This window comes from Leucoraja erinacea, chromosome 18, assembly GCF_028641065.1.
Source record: "Leucoraja erinacea ecotype New England chromosome 18, Leri_hhj_1, whole genome shotgun sequence".
Taxonomy (NCBI): Eukaryota; Metazoa; Chordata; class Chondrichthyes; order Rajiformes; family Rajidae; genus Leucoraja; species Leucoraja erinaceus.
The window spans coordinates 23,620,541-23,636,139 of record NC_073394.1 but is presented as its reverse complement, the minus strand read 5'-3'; the positions used below and the strand labels follow the sequence as shown (position 1 = coordinate 23,636,139).

Here is a 15,599-nt window from a genome sequence, read left to right as displayed (position 1 = left end):
GATAGGAGAGGTTTAGAAGGATATGGTCTAAAAGCAGGGAAATGGGACTAGCTTAGATGCGGTATCTTGGTTGGCATAGACAAGTTGCACCAAAGGCCTGTTTCTGTGCTGTATGACTCTTACATGTGCTGAAGCATCTTTCCTTTCATAAGGTCTGCACCATAGTGATGGTCAGCCTCTGTTTCAGAGGTACAATTAGGCATGGCTACCCTTAATGTAGTTTATAATAGTCTTTGTAGATTTATTTTAAGGTGTCCATATATAACTCACCACTGTTCTATGTACGAAACTATAAACTGGTTATCCCCCCACGCTCGAAGATGCTACCACTGGTTCCAGTTCATCTTTAAATGCATCCATCTCAATTACCCTTCTTATTTAAAACAAGACCTATTACCATACACACCCTCATATTCACTAAGACATATTCAGCAACCCTTCTTTTTCATTCCAAGAACTAACAAAGAAATTGGGAGACGTGCATTTAAATTCAAAGCTCCTTCTGACTGGAACACTCTGCCTAGTACCATAAGAACTATTAGCTCATTTCGTCTATTTAAAAATACACTTTTACCCTTCCTTATAAAACCATGTACCTATTTCTAGTATTAGAGTATTCGAGCTCCTTTATCTAGCTTGCTCTGTGTGTGATCATTTGGCATAACTATTGTATATGCATGGCCATTAAACTTATGTATTATTGTATTGCATAGTGTAATAAGGTCTTGTATTGTATTATGTCACAATATCATGAAATAATATATCATGTAATAATGTTGATAGTATGTATTAACGTACGATGTATGATAGGTGGTATATGGTATTATGCATTAACATTATGCTGTAACATATAAGTATTGTTATTATTGGATATGTAAAGCCAATTAACAATTGTTATAAACTATAACAAGTGGGGATGGAGGGGTTTTGGGATTGGTGTGTGGGTTGGTGGGTCAATGAGAGCCTCTATGTATGTTATGTCTTGTGCTGTATGTTCTATGTTGGACCCACTCGAAAATGAGATGACTGTCCATCTCAAGGAGTTATCCATGAATAAACTTGTTTCAAATAGGCATGGGCCAAATGATCACATACTTTGATCAAAATTTCCCATGATACTTGGCAATGTTAGTGTGGCTGTAATTTCATAGCGCCCCATCCATCCACGTTAAGCACTCATTGTTTCCAAGGCTGGGACACATTTATTGAAGAGGGTGCCATCTCAAATATGCACTGTAAGAACCAAAAGGCTTCTTCAACTGCATCTCCTAACCAACATTAAAAAAATAGGTGCCACAAGCACATGGGAATACTAGTCTGCAAATCCATAACTTGCAGACTTAGAGGTGTTTGTCATTATTTTCGATATGATGTCTGGGGAGCTCCAGCATCAGTTTCATGGGCACCGACGATTGAATAACCATAATCATTTGTGCTCCATGTGGCATCAGCCAGTGGAGAGTGTTCACTGTGATTGCAATGTAATAAAGTATACCCCTTCCTTTCTACTCTCCCTATTACCTTAATCACAATAAACATGTCCATGTCTTGGAAGGAGTGTAATTCAACAACAATGAGCAGATTATTTTGTACTTTATATATTTATATCAGATTTTTTTGAATAAAGTCCATAAAATATAAAATCTACAATTTTGATTTTAGTTTTTTTTAATTTAAAAAAAGACAAGATTATCGAAATTACAGTCCATATTTCCACAACTCTACATTGGAACATGCTATGCCAATATTTTTATTCTCTGGAATATAGCCGTACATATGAACAAACGTTTGGGAGACTGGTGGGATGGATTTGCAAAATCCATACTTCTGCAAAGTAGGAACTCATTTTGGAGCCATATTTCCGACTTGACTGTTCGGGTAACAAATCCTGTTGTAACTTGGAGAGGGATTGGATGAACACATTTCTACCAGCCTAATGATGGGTGTGCATCCTACACTATAATTATATCACATTTATTCATATCTCAAACTCCACTACAGTGAGTGTTGTATCTGGCGGCGTATTCCAGGTGCCCACCAATCTGGAAAAAAAATTGCCCTGCACATCTCCTTTTAAATGTTGCCCCCTTCACCTTAAAGCTATCTCCTCTTCAAACGTTTTATTTACATCCCCTCTAAACACTCTGTAATCAGTTTGGTTGCTACTTCAAATTAACACCTTGGCATGTTAGAAAGATTTTACCTGGGATTTTCGCTGAGTGAAAGGCTTTACCATTCCCTGCCGCCAGGGGGCAAGGCTGGTGGCACCGCGGGGGTTGATGGGATGCTGGAGGACCATCATGTCGGCAAAATGGTGTTGATGAAAGGTGAGGCAGTGAGAGTCGTGTTGCTGTGGCAACCGGTGTGGTTTTCATCTTTTCGACTTATTTTGTAATTACAACATTGAATTAATTGCAAATGTCTGCAAGCTAGTACGATTTACAAGTGTTTGCGGCAGTAGAACCGCTTATATTAGTCATGGGTGCCTTGAAATGCAGTCCATGAGATGCCAAATGGGTTGTTTAACGGAGAAATCTTTGTTTCTTTTCGAGATTCGGTTTAAAATGGACGACTGTATTTATTTTTTCATCTTCCAATCATGTTCTAAAGTCAGTGATTATGCCTTGCTTGTTTCAATGCAAGTATCAGCACTCTTGGGAACTTTGATAATTAGAAGCCCTGTAGGCACGGAATCCAGCTGCAGCACCAACTCAAGCTCGATGCAAGAGGAGATTGCCGTATCAGGTATGGTGCGGTACAGGTAGATTGAAAATCTCGCTTGCAGCAGCGCCATGGTTACGTAGATTCAGATAACATAAAAACACGAGTAAAAGACAAAATGATGGAATAACTCAAAGGATCAGGCAGTATCTCTGGAGAACATGGATTGGTGACATTTCCGGCCGGTACTCTTTTTCAGGCTGAAGAAGGGTCGGACTCAAAACGTTGTCTATTCAAGTACTCCAGAGATGCTGCCTGATCCACTGAGGTATTACCCCACTTAATGTTTTACTCTAGATTCCTGCATTTGCAATTTCTTGTTTCTACATAACAACATAAATTGTACACAAATTACACAAAAATTCTACAAAAAGACCGAAAAGAAAAAGACTGCAAAAGAAAGACGTTAGTATGAAATACCCAATTAGAAATCATGGTAATGAAAGAGGTGGTGCATAGTGCTCTGTTGATCAAGGTTGTGCAGGTTAGTTCAAGACCCTGACAGTTGTAGGGAGGTAGATGCTCCTGAACCTAGTGATGTGGGATTTCCGGCTTCTGTACCTCCTGCCCAATGGTAACAGCGAGAAGATATCATGGCCTGAATGGTGGGAATTCTTGATGGTAGATGCCGCCTCATGCAGATGTTTCTGTGAATGGGTAGGGCTGTGCCTGGACTCAATGGATTGAGTCCTCCACTCTCTGCAGCCTTTTGTGTTCCTGTGTGTTAGAATTGCCGTATCAAGCCATGATGCAACCAGTCAGGATAATTTCAACAATGTATTTGTAAAGGGTTGTTAGAGAAGTTGATGATATGCTGAATCTTATTAAACTTATAAGAAAGTTGAGGCAATGGCCTCATTCAAGATTACAACCGTGTGCTGGCCTCAGGACAGGCCACCTGATATGTTAATGCCCAGGAATTGAAGCTGCTAACTCTGCACGGCCGACCCACCAATGAAAATTCGATGGACAGAGTAGGGAACAAGGATGATGGGAGATGGAGTCAAGTGGTTGAGGAAGAGAGATGGAGTTCAGAGACAGGCGGTCGGCGGTACCTGGAAGCTGACACGGCAAAATAAAAGGCAGGTAGAATCAGAGCGTGGAGGGAGGCGAGGGTGATAAACAGGAACACAATGTCTATCCATGATGAAATCTGATAAGATGGTAATAATGGGAATGGTTGAGAGAAAGGAGAGATAGAGGCCAGATGGAACCAAGAGTGGGGTGAAAATTTTTGAAGGGCTGGTGGAGGGTGTATGGTAAAGGGAACACAAAATGGGGGGGACTGGAAGTGGATTGGAAGGAGAGAAGGTATAGGCTACATAATATCGGAAAGTTCAATGTTCATATCATTGAGTTGTAAAGTACCCAAACTGAATATGAGGTGTTGCTCCTATAGTTTGCAATGAGAGTGGAGGAGTCTGAGGGCAGGCAGATTGCTGCGGGAATGGGTAAGTTGAAATGACATGCAACTGGGAGCTAAGGATAGAGCGCAGTAGCTTTCCAAATTGGTCACTTTGCCTGCTCTTGGTCTTGCTGAAGTAAAGGAGATCACATCAGGAGCACTGCATGCAGTAGATGAGGTTGGAGGAGGTGCTTGCAAATCTGTGCCTCACATGAAGATCTGTTTAAGTCCCTTGATGTTGGTGAGGGAGGAGGAGTAGAAACAAATCTTGCAACTCCTGCAACACTTGATCTTGCAACTTCCTCCTCACCACCATCCAGGGTCCTAAACAGCAATTGCAGGTTAAAGTACCTGGGGTCAGGGAGGGATGAGTGTGGAGGGATGAGTGGACCAGGAAGTGAGTGGTCCATGCAGAAGGTGGAAATGGTGGGGAGTGGAAGATGTGGCTGTAGGCAAGATCCAGTTATAGCTGGCAGAAATGACAATAGATGACGTGCTAAATGCAGAAGCTGGTAGGATGAAAGGGGAGGATGGAGGAAGCTGAAAGTGGTGTCACAGGTAAATAGTGAGGTAAAGAAGGTTTCATCTGTTTGGGTATTGGCTTCATCTGTTAGGGTATTGAGTATAGATGGTGTGTTACAATTGTGCATGACCTTGTTGAGGCTGCATTTTGAGTATTGTGTTCAGCATTGGTCACCCTATTTCAGGAAGGATGTCATTAAGCTAAAGAGAATACAGCGATTTATGAGGATGTGGTAAAGAAACAAAAACCTGAGCTATAGGAAAAGTTGGCCAAGAGTTTGAAGTGTGATCCTATGGAGGTGTCATAAGGGGAATATATAGGGTGAATGCACACAATCATTTACAAGAGTAGGGAAATCAAGAACCAGATGACATAGGTTAATGTGAGAGAGACAAGATTTAATAGGAACTTTTTCACTCAGAGGGTGGAAGATATATGGAAAGAGCTGTCTGAGGTAGTTGAGACAGGTAGTGCAATAGCATTTAAAAAACATTTGGAGAGGTACATGGATAGGAAAGGTTTAGAGGGGAATGCTCCATACGTCGGCAAGTGGGACTATCTTAGTCGGACATCTCAGTTGGCGTGGACGAGTTGGGCCAAAGGGCCTGTTTCTGTGCTGTATGACTATGACTTTAATTCTATCACTGTTCTATTTGGAAGGAGCAGGAAGAAATCCAGGAAACAGAGAAAATGCATGATAGGGCTCCATCAACCACAGTGGAAGAGAAACAACGTTTGCTGAAATAAGGAGGACATTTCAGATGTTCTGGAATGGAAGAACTCATCATGAGAGCAAATGCACGGAGATGGAGAAAATGACAGAAAGGGATGGCATCCATGCAAGAGAATGGGTGTGAAGTGTAGGCTGTAGTTATGAGAGTTGGGGGGGGGGGGGGGTTCTAGTAAGTGGCCAGTAGCTAGTTTGCTCAATATGGAGATAGAGGTGTGGCTAATAGTCTAAGTTAATTTGAGAGTAGGGTGGAAGTTAGTAGCAAAGGTGATGAAATTGATGAAACAGATGCTGCACGCAGCACCATTGCAGTTGTTGTGTGTGTGTCCTTTATTATATCTGGGTTTTTTTTTTTGGTGCCAGTGTGTAGGTCCCTCCAAGACTGGAGAGGGCAGCCGACAATCCTCTGGGCGTGTCAATGGCCCTCTGGAGCGCTTCCTCTGAGCCACTGTGCAGCTGAGAGAAGAGTGAGAGAGTGGTACCAGAGAAGGTTTACAACAAGGACTGTTCATTTAGCCAACAAAGGTCCATGCACAAACAAAGTTGTGTATTTTAATATTGAGGCCTTACCTAAGCTATAGAAGCAGATACAATTGTGACGTTTAAAAATATTATGCCAGATATATGGCTAGAAGGGGTTTTGAGGAATATGGTTCAAATGCAGGTAAATAAGACCGGCCCAATATGGCAACTTGGTCAGCATGGACAAGTTGAGCCGATGGGCCTGTTACCATGCTATACAACTTTATGACTGTTTCAGCACCAACTTTGTTGAGGAAACTAAGTGGATCAGCTCAAGAAAAATTAAAAGATTTAATGGAGGTTGATATTTATTGGTTTGATGTGGAAACAAAGTTCAGTGAAATCAAGGAATCAACATTTAAGTTTCTTGGATAAAACTTTCTCTCTGGAGACAGCACTTTGAGTTCAACAACATAATGATGAACAAAAATACAGTGCTGGAGTAACAGCGGATCAGGCAGCATCTCTGGAGAACACAGATCGACGACATTTTGGGTCAGAATCTGCTGCAGTTTGAATAAGGATCCTGACCCGAATCGTCACCTATCCTTGCTTTCCAGAGAGGCTACCTAACTCGCTGAGTTACTCCTGTGTTTTTTGCTCAAGATTCTAGCAACATAATAGTTTAATGATTCTGTATCTGCAACGACTGCTGATATGAATAATTTGAGATGATGAATTAAAATCTTTATATACTAGTAATTAAGTATCTTAGTTCAATATATTTATTTCCTTTATTTTAGTGAATTGGTAAAGTAAATTATAATCCTTTGTACTAATAGTTAATTGTATCTTCTATTACAGTGAATTCTGCTGCTGTTGTATCCTTTGGACTAAAATCTACCTTTCGCCAGGAGCTGTTGCATATCATTCTTTTCTAGTTCGGCATTCTTGTAGCCTGTAATTGAAATGCAACATTTACTCCAGAGTGTAATTATCATGTGGGGTAGTTTGACTGTTGGTCTGACAGCTGTTGTGACTGTTGTATCTCCTTGTGAAGCAGCAATCACTCAAATGTGGGATCAATACATTCTGCATTCCAATCTTGCTCTTCAAATTTGTTAAGTCAAGACATTCTCCATTTTTTCTCTCTTCATTGTCTGACCTTTCTTGCTGACTACTCTGTAAATCAAAGGGTAACGGCACTCATCCAGCATCTTGGAACATTTTTCATTTGTGATCGATTTTAGTTTTTAACTAAATTTTCAATGCTGTATCGAATAATTGCCGAGATTTTTTTTTCTGCTTGGGCATGAAATAGTATATTGATCAAAGTTAAGACCAGTTAATTTGGTGCAGATCTGAGTTTGAAACTGCGCTGATCCTGGTACACAAATTATGAGTTAATTTACACACTAAGCCATTATATTATCTATCAAATATTTATATCTTGATGTAGCAGTAAATGCAAGGATGTTTTGTTGTAGTTCTATGAACAACCTCCTCCTTGTGGAAAAATAATTTGCTATTTTAATCCTATCATTAAGGATGCAAATTGAACTGGTGTGCTTTTAGGCTTTATTGCAGGGAGACATCAGGTCAGATTGAGATATCTATCACTGTAACCTAATTACAAAGACAAAAGTGAAATATTTTTAATAATTGCTGTGCTTCTTAAGATAATCATTCGACTGTACACAGGACAGTGCGTTGTGACATTTAATATGTTTCAGAAAGAGTTGTTGTTTACCTTATTAATTTCTTTAAGATGAATTTTGCAACAATTATCATTTAGCACTCAGACCAAGTTGCTGTTGAGAAGGTGGTGGTGGGCTATTTTCTGCAATCTCTATACTGGATGTACCCCCACAGACAGATAGAGAATCCCATGAGTGACCCAATAAATCTGAAATCTGCAAGTTCAGAATATGGGTGAGGCTGTGGGGAAGAGCCCCTAATGTACTTGATTTTGTAGCTTTGCTGAGGGGGATTCTGCAGATATCCAGAAGCATCAAGATCGGAATACTACACAAGATAACATTTATTTTAATGAAGTTTGTAAAATTATAAATTCATTCTTTATGTTTGCATTTACATTTTGGTGCACATAATATGCAGAAGAAATATTTTATTTTTGCCTAAACATATGAAAAATTATCTACTTTGAAAATTACCTTTTTAGAAAGCAGTATCCTTTCATAATTTTCAGATGCCAGCTTAAAAATCCTGGAGGTGAACTCAAGGAAATTGTTCATATTAAGTGGTCCAGGTTGATGATATGTCGAGGTTTTACCGCAGTATCATTCCTTAACCAGAATTTCAACAGCTTTCCTCCGTCCCTCTACAGATGGTTTACTATTTCAATATATTTTATTACATTTTTTACTTTATTGTCACTTTCCTCATGATTATCTACAAAAGTAAGTTTTGCATTTTTATCACACAATTACTCAAAAAACCTTCACATTTAAAAATGTCCAGGAAATTCATTCGTATTTTTTGACATTTCAGGTCGGGTTTTTAGTTTCCCTGATGGTAATCTGGCTTTTGATTTGGTTCTTCTGATTCTCATGGGAATTCTAGAAGTAACAAAGTTATATCATGGTAAGATATTTTATAAAATTGTATATATTGTATTGAGCTGTCTGATCCTCTACACTACATGGGGCATGAAGTTTAGAGAGTTTTGACACATTTAGTTGGAGCTATGGTAACCTGCTATCTTTCAAGGTTTGTCCTCTGTGGAGGAAGCGAGATATATTCAACTTGAGGTAATTTGGGACTACAGGTATTTGTTTTGGATGAAGAAACTTTACCTGGAAATCTATCTTGAAGAGAGGTTGAGTTAGCTATGTTTGAAAGATTTTTTTTTTAATATAACGCAGTACTTTTTTTCACACAAAGTAATTCAACGGATCAGGCAGAATCTCTGGAGGACATGGATAGGTGACATTTCAGGTCATGGCCCATCTTTAGAAGATTGTTCATTTCTGAAATGGATAAGAGAGTGGCCAAAAATTGGCAAATCGATAATAATGTGGGGAAACAAGATTATCCAATTTTGTAGGAAGAATAGAAATGGAGAAAGTGGAGAATTTAGGAATACATGAGCATATAGAACAGAACTCAGACCCAGATCAGATCACCCACGATCCTAGTGAATAGCAGAACAGGTTTCAGGGCTCACATGGACTATTCCTGCTCCTACCTCTTCTGCTCATATGCCAGGCCACTCCCTGTCCAGCCAATTTAGTAAAGTTGAATTTGAGGATACAATTTAAAAACATAGTTTTACATCAATGAATTTGAATGGAGAATAGTGAGGAGACACAGAAAATAGAGAGAGACCACAGAATGCTACTCTACAGTGGGATCAATGTCCTCAGATGAGAAACAGAGAAGGTTAGCATACAGGTAAAGCAATAATTGGGAAGGCATTTGTCTTCATTGCAAGAGGCAGAATCTAAAAGTAGGGAGATCTTACTGCAATTGTTGAAAGTGTGGATGAGACCAGACCTTAAGGATAAACTTCCATCAAAGGCAATTCAGGACCGCCTCACCCTGTATCACCCTGATCTAACGTTGCCTCTGCTTGATTGTGTTATGGTTTTCGAAAGGTTATGTCATTATTTTTTTCAATTTCTTTGAGTTTATTACAAGAGGATTTGAGTACAGAGGTAAAGCAATGATGTATCCACTAATGATTTTAAAACACAGAGTAAGGGTCAGAGAAAGAGTTTTTGACCATCTGATAAGATATTTCTCCATGCAGCATGTGGCGATGTTTCTTTGGAAATTTCTCTCCCAGAGACAGGGAAGACACAGTCATTGAGTTCAGATAGATTTTCATGTATCAAGAGATGTAGGGATAGTGCATGAAAATGGCATAGAGGTAAAGGTCCGTAATGCTCTTGATGATTGCCAAAGCAGTCTCTGATAACCTAGTCCTCTTGCTGTTTCTTAAGTTTATAGCAAAATGGTGACTATCTGTCAAACCAATATTTACAAAGCTGCCCATTCCAAGACATTAGATGGTGACTGGGAATGCGATTTTTTCCCCTTTCTCAGCCAAACTAAGCTCAGCTATTTAGTGCAGTTGTTCTTAAAATGCTGCCGAGGTGACATATAATTAGCATATCATATCTTGAACCTGAGTCATTTGATTTACTGCTGCATTAAACAATGAAGATGCCTCAGGTTTTGCTTGTAATTGTCTTTCTTAGTCCATCATAATAGCTGCATTTTATCTATCCCCAGGTTTTAAAGGGAATCTGACTGAAGAAGCAGTTCCAGTAGTAACTAACATGGTTCTGACAATTGGAAGTATGTTACTTTCCTTGTACTACTTATTGTGGCAGACATATGTACTGAAAGCAGATGTAATAATTAATGCAATCCTTCTGGTAATCTATGGATTAGAGGAAGTACTGGACATAATTGCGGTTTCATCTTTTGCCAGGTAATTTGAATGGATGCCTTGTTTCTAAATTTAAGCATAAATGTCAGTGATACAGACACAACAATTATAACCATTACTTGTTCATCTTTGGTCCAAGGATACATATTTTGGAAGTTTAAAAAAAATTAAGTAATCTCTGTTGGCCAATTAAATGATAATTGTGCTACTCAGAGTTAATTTCTTCTCAGTAAAGTTTATACTGGGCAAAGGTTTAAAGTGGTAGAGCTGCTTGCTGTTTTACAGTGCCAGAGACCCAATTTCATTCTTGACTATGGATGCGTCTGTACATTCTCCATGACTGTGTGGGTTTTCTCCGGGTGCTCTGGTTTTCTCCCACACTCCAAAGACGTAGAGGTTCGTGGGTTAATTGACATGTAAAATTGTAAATTCTCTCTGTGTAGGGTAGTGCTAGTGTAGCGTGTGATTGCTGGTCGATATGCTTGGTGGGCCGAAGAGCATATTTCCACGCAGTATCTCTAAAGTCTGAAATCTAAAATCTTTGGTTTTACACGATTTATGATTGCCATCAGTCAGATTTCATAGCATCAATAATTCCAATTAGAAATCGCATGTGGTTAAATAACTTGCAGTACTATTTATATTGTGTTTTTGTCCTTCAATAAGAATATGTAAAGACTTATTTTCAGCATCCAATGTCAGCATCATGTGTGAAAAGCTCCATGCTGCTTTGAAACATGGAACAGTACAGCACAGGAGGAGGCCAGTTGAACCAGCGTATGCAGTTTAGTTTAGAGATACAGCAAGGAAACAAGCCCTTTGGCTTACCGCCTCTGCGCCGACTTGTGATCCTCGCAGACTAACGCTATGCTATACACACGAGGAACAATTTTACAATTATACCTTACCAATTAACCTACAAACCTGTATATCTTCTTAGTGCGGGAGGAAACCGGAGATCACGGAGAAAACCCAGGCAGTCACGGGGAAGCTCCCAAATCCAAACTCATGCATCCCACTGGTTTCCCAGACTCTCATGTATGCACAGTGTTTATAGGTCAGGTGTTCGTAACCCGGGGAGGACCTGCTTACACATTGATTACACTCTTGTTAATAGATATCAACTTGTAAATCTAAATAAATGCATGATTATGCACATTGACAATAGGCTAAAAATTATTAATTCCCTTTAACTAGATTCACCTTGACGTGAAAAGTTAGCCTATTATAAAAATTCTATTTATTTTTTTCTAGGATCTACATGTGACGTGACTGGACGGATGCAGCATTCATTTGGTTTGTCGACTATTTCCATTTCCTGGAGGACTTTGCAATTTGTGTCAAACAGAATCAGAACTTTTTTATTGAATAATTTCTATGGGGATATTCTTATATTCTTATGTTTGTATCTTCTAATTAACCTGATAATCGCTTCCAAGTGGATCCACAAACCTCACTCAGGCTGCAGCTTTGCCTCTTTTCATTCAACATCAGGAGGTGCCACGGTTTATCCTGCAGAAACTCACAAAACTGCTCTGCTGAGAGACAATGTTATGCATTCAGTGTCGTTCTGATTGGAAACCAAGTGGAAAGGAACATGAACCTGCATCCTAAACCTTGTGCTCTGTAATCAATTGATTGGGAACAAAAATTCTTCAAATGCAACTTTCTTGATTAGCAAGGGCATCAAAGGTTACAGGAAGGCAGGAGAATGGTGTTGAGAGAGAAAAATTGATTAGCCATGATTGAAGGTGGGGCAGACTTGATGGGCCAAACAGCCAAATTCTGCTCCTGTCTTATGGGGATATATTGTGTGAATGAAGGATCTTGATTGGCAACAATTCTGTCACAATAAAATTATTTTTATATACATGGTTACATTCTGTCTGGTAGAGGTTGCTCCCCACATCACGGGGAAGGTGAATTTTCCAGCAAGTGAAAAAGACTTGGGTGCAATGGTAAAGAAAGCAATTGATCTGGCAGATCCGAATGTATATGAAGAACAAAACTTGTCTAATCAATGTATTGTTAAGTTTTATCAGACCCCGAGGACAGTTGTTGCCCAGCTACGCCAGCATCTGGGGAGTGAGGTATGTGAGTATGTGGACCCGCAAGTGTGGGCAGAAGACGCAACTCAGGTAGGATGTGTTTGCATTGATCCCATCCGGGTAGCTCTCCAGAAAGGGGTGACACTGTCATCGATACATCAGCACCCGTTGAAACAACAGGCAATTCCTAGTACCTGTATAGTCAAGCTGATTCGGGGATTGCTGGAACAAGACGTCTTAGTGAAGTGTCAGTCTATTTGGAACACACCAATCCTTGCAGTGCCCAAGGCAGGGAAAGAGGGCCAGTACAGGCTGGTCCAGGACTTAAGATCTGTCAATGCAGTGGTAGAACCACTCCATGCCTTGGTGCCAAACCCGGCTCATATTCTAGATTTAATTCCAGCGGTCTACATTTTTCAATTGTTGACCTGCAACATGCATTCTTCTCATTACCTCTGCACAAGAACAGCCAGTATTTATTTGCCTTTACTTACAGGGGACAACAATATACGTGGCCAAAACTACCTCAGGGATTTATTAATTCGGCCACCTTGTTTTCTCAATGTCTTCAAGAACAGTTAAGCACTTTAAGTTTTAAAAGGAAATCCACTTTAGTGCAGTATGTAGACGTTAGTGGCTAGTTTAGATGAGCAGAGCAATCGTGAGGACACTGCTCAATTATTGAATCATCTGGCAAATTTAGGATATGTGGTCTCTCAGTCCATAGTATTGATGGCTCAACAAAAAGTTAAGTTCTTGGGAGTAATAATTTCAGCTACAGAGAGAAGTTTAGAGAACAGCAGACTTGAACCAATTTGCGAATTTCCTGTCCCAAAGGAGGCTAAGCAAATGAGACAGTGGCTCGGTATGGTGAACTACTGCTGACCCTGGATCCCTAATATTGCACTAGACACCAAGGAATTGACTAGCCTAGAGGGCGAATTTCAGTTGTCCGAAGATGTTCAGAAAGCTTTCGAGAATTTGAAGAGATCTTTAATGCAGGCCCCAGCACAAGGAAGGCCACTCTACGATAGACCCTTCCAACTTTACTTTACCATCATTTCTGACTGCTCGACTGCAGCCCTCACCCAAAAACACAGGGATAAGCACAGACCAGTGGCTTCATCAAAGTTCGACCCAGTAGCAAGGGGACACCCACTATGCACCCAGACCCGAACAGAAATCTGTAATAGTCTACAGTCTGCTTCAAACTTGACCTTACAGCAGGAAATAGTAGTGTACAGTTCCCATTCGGTGGCAGATTTGTTGGGACAACTGCAAACTCAGCATCTTACAATGGCTCGTCAAAATAACTACGAAATGTATCTATTGAACAATCCAAAACTCGAATTTAGACACTGTACTTCTATTAATCTGGCATCTTTCCTCATTTCACGTCCAGAGGACCAGTCGGAAGCAGGACATGACTGTTTGTTCATAATGCAGGAAACATCTGTAAGGGAGGAACTAAGAGACGCTCCAATAGAAGACTCTGACATGACACTATACGTAGACGGACATGCATCCATTGGGCCCCAGGGAGAGAGACTTTCTGGGTACGCTATTGTAGACCAGGATGAGAACAGTGTAGAGACAGCTGCTTTTGAATCACCCTATTCAGCTCAACAGGCTGAGCTGTATATATACTGTTGGGAAAGATTTAAGGGTGAACATATATACAGATTCTAGATATGCATTCAGAGTAATACATGACTTTGGACAACTATGGAGGAGTAGAGGATTCCTAACCTCGGAAGGAACTCAAATATCTCATAAGCAATTGGTGATACCTAGGGAAATTTCAGTGATGAAGTGTGGCTCCCACACAAAGGACAGACCCTGATAGACATAGGTAATCGTTTTGCTGATCAAGCAGCAAAGGAAGTATTCTGGGAACGCAAAGCGGTGGTGCCAAGAATGAAGAGGCAGATAAAAAGTTTGGGTAACGTCTCCCTCGGAAAAGCCAATGCCAACAATCCAGGAAATTATTCAGTTGCAGGAAGAAGCTTCTGAAGGGGATATAAGATTATGGAAACAGCTTGGATGTACAATAGATTGCATGTCGGGATTGTGGGTTACTCCGGCAGGGCAGACTTGTATGACAGATCCTCTTGCAGTTTGGGTTGTGGAGTGTATGCATTTTGCGACTCACTGTGGTGTGAGAGCAATTGGTGATGCTCTTTCGGCTACTTGGTGGCATCCAAGATAACTAATTTTGGCCTAGAAACTGAGTAGCTGTTGTATTATTTGTCAGATGTATAATCCTGGGAAAAGAGTAGGTTATGAAGATGGGAAAACACCTTTGCCCATGGGTCCTTTTGAAACTCTTCTGATGGACTATATCGAGCTAGAGAAATGCCAAGGATATAGATATGTACTTGTGATTGTCGATGTATTCTGCAGATGGATCGAGGCCTATCCAACACTTGATAACAAAGCGGCTACTGTTGTCAAGGTACTTATGCGAGAAATTATCCCTAGATTCGGTATCCCAATTCGGCTTCTTGGAACCAAAAGAACATAAAAGTCGTAAGCTTCCATCACATGACTACGGAGATGACCGATTACGTTCTGGCCTTGACTCGGGCACTAAGGGATTTGCATTCTAGGGTGCGAGCAGCATATAGTATATTACCTCTTTTGGTTTCTTCCATTAAAGTCAAGCCTGGTGATTATGTACTAGTGATGAATTGGGTAGGGAGAGGTTTGGTGGGAGGGACCTTACCAGGTTCTCCTGATGACTCAAACAGCGTTTGAAAGTAGGAAAGAATGCGTGGGTCCATCTTCACCATTGTAAGAGTATAGCGGGGGTTGTACGTAAGGTCATTGGGTCAAAGGGCGTGATGCACTGAGCAGCTCAATCCTTCTGGAGGACATGGCAGCCTCCCGCATACACGAGTAAGGACCGTTAGTCGGCAGCGCCCACACATGGGGCCGGGTGGAGCGGGGCCGCGGCTCCGGGCAATGGACACCCGGGGACGAAAACCCGGCAACGTCCCCGTCAGCTGAAGCAAGAGTTGTGGACAGTATGATCCCTCCGCCCACCCAGAGTCACTGACCGCACTGCACTGGCACCCCGACCGTCCCCCCCCCCCCGCCGGCTGCAGGGACAAACGACCCGGGGTCCACGAGTGTGAAACTAGTCAGCTTGGAGTCCGGCCAGAAGGCGTGGCGTGGCAATAGTACGGGTCATGGGTCGTGACCTAGAATGCCGTCACAACCTCCCCTTAGTGGGAGAATAAGCTGCTAACTTGTTTTCGTCAAGGAATTTCTTAGGTAACATCATACCCACC

At 40.9% G+C, this 15,599-nt stretch overlaps 1 protein-coding gene across 4 annotated transcripts; it reads left to right on the top strand.

Annotated features, from left to right (window-relative positions):
- Window positions 1–2,224: 2,224 nt before the first annotated feature.
- Window positions 2,225–12,134, top strand: LOC129705790 (transmembrane protein 80-like). 4 transcript variants are annotated; one of them, XM_055649596.1, is made up of 6 exons: window positions 2,225–2,327; window positions 6,706–6,722; window positions 8,168–8,261; window positions 8,353–8,445; window positions 10,099–10,300; window positions 11,513–12,134. In XM_055649596.1, the coding sequence occupies exons 1-6, from the start codon at window positions 2,285–2,287 to the stop codon at window positions 11,523–11,525; spliced, it is 462 nt and encodes a 153-aa protein (XP_055505571.1). In that variant the 5' UTR covers window positions 2,225–2,284; the 3' UTR covers window positions 11,526–12,134. The 4 variants fall into 4 exon arrangements, with proteins under 4 accessions (XP_055505571.1, XP_055505570.1, XP_055505572.1 ...); XM_055649597.1 differs by lacking the exon at window positions 2,225–2,327 and adding an exon at window positions 2,337–2,989; XM_055649594.1 differs by lacking the exon at window positions 2,225–2,327 and adding an exon at window positions 2,342–2,745.
- Window positions 12,135–15,599: the final 3,465 nt, after the last annotated feature.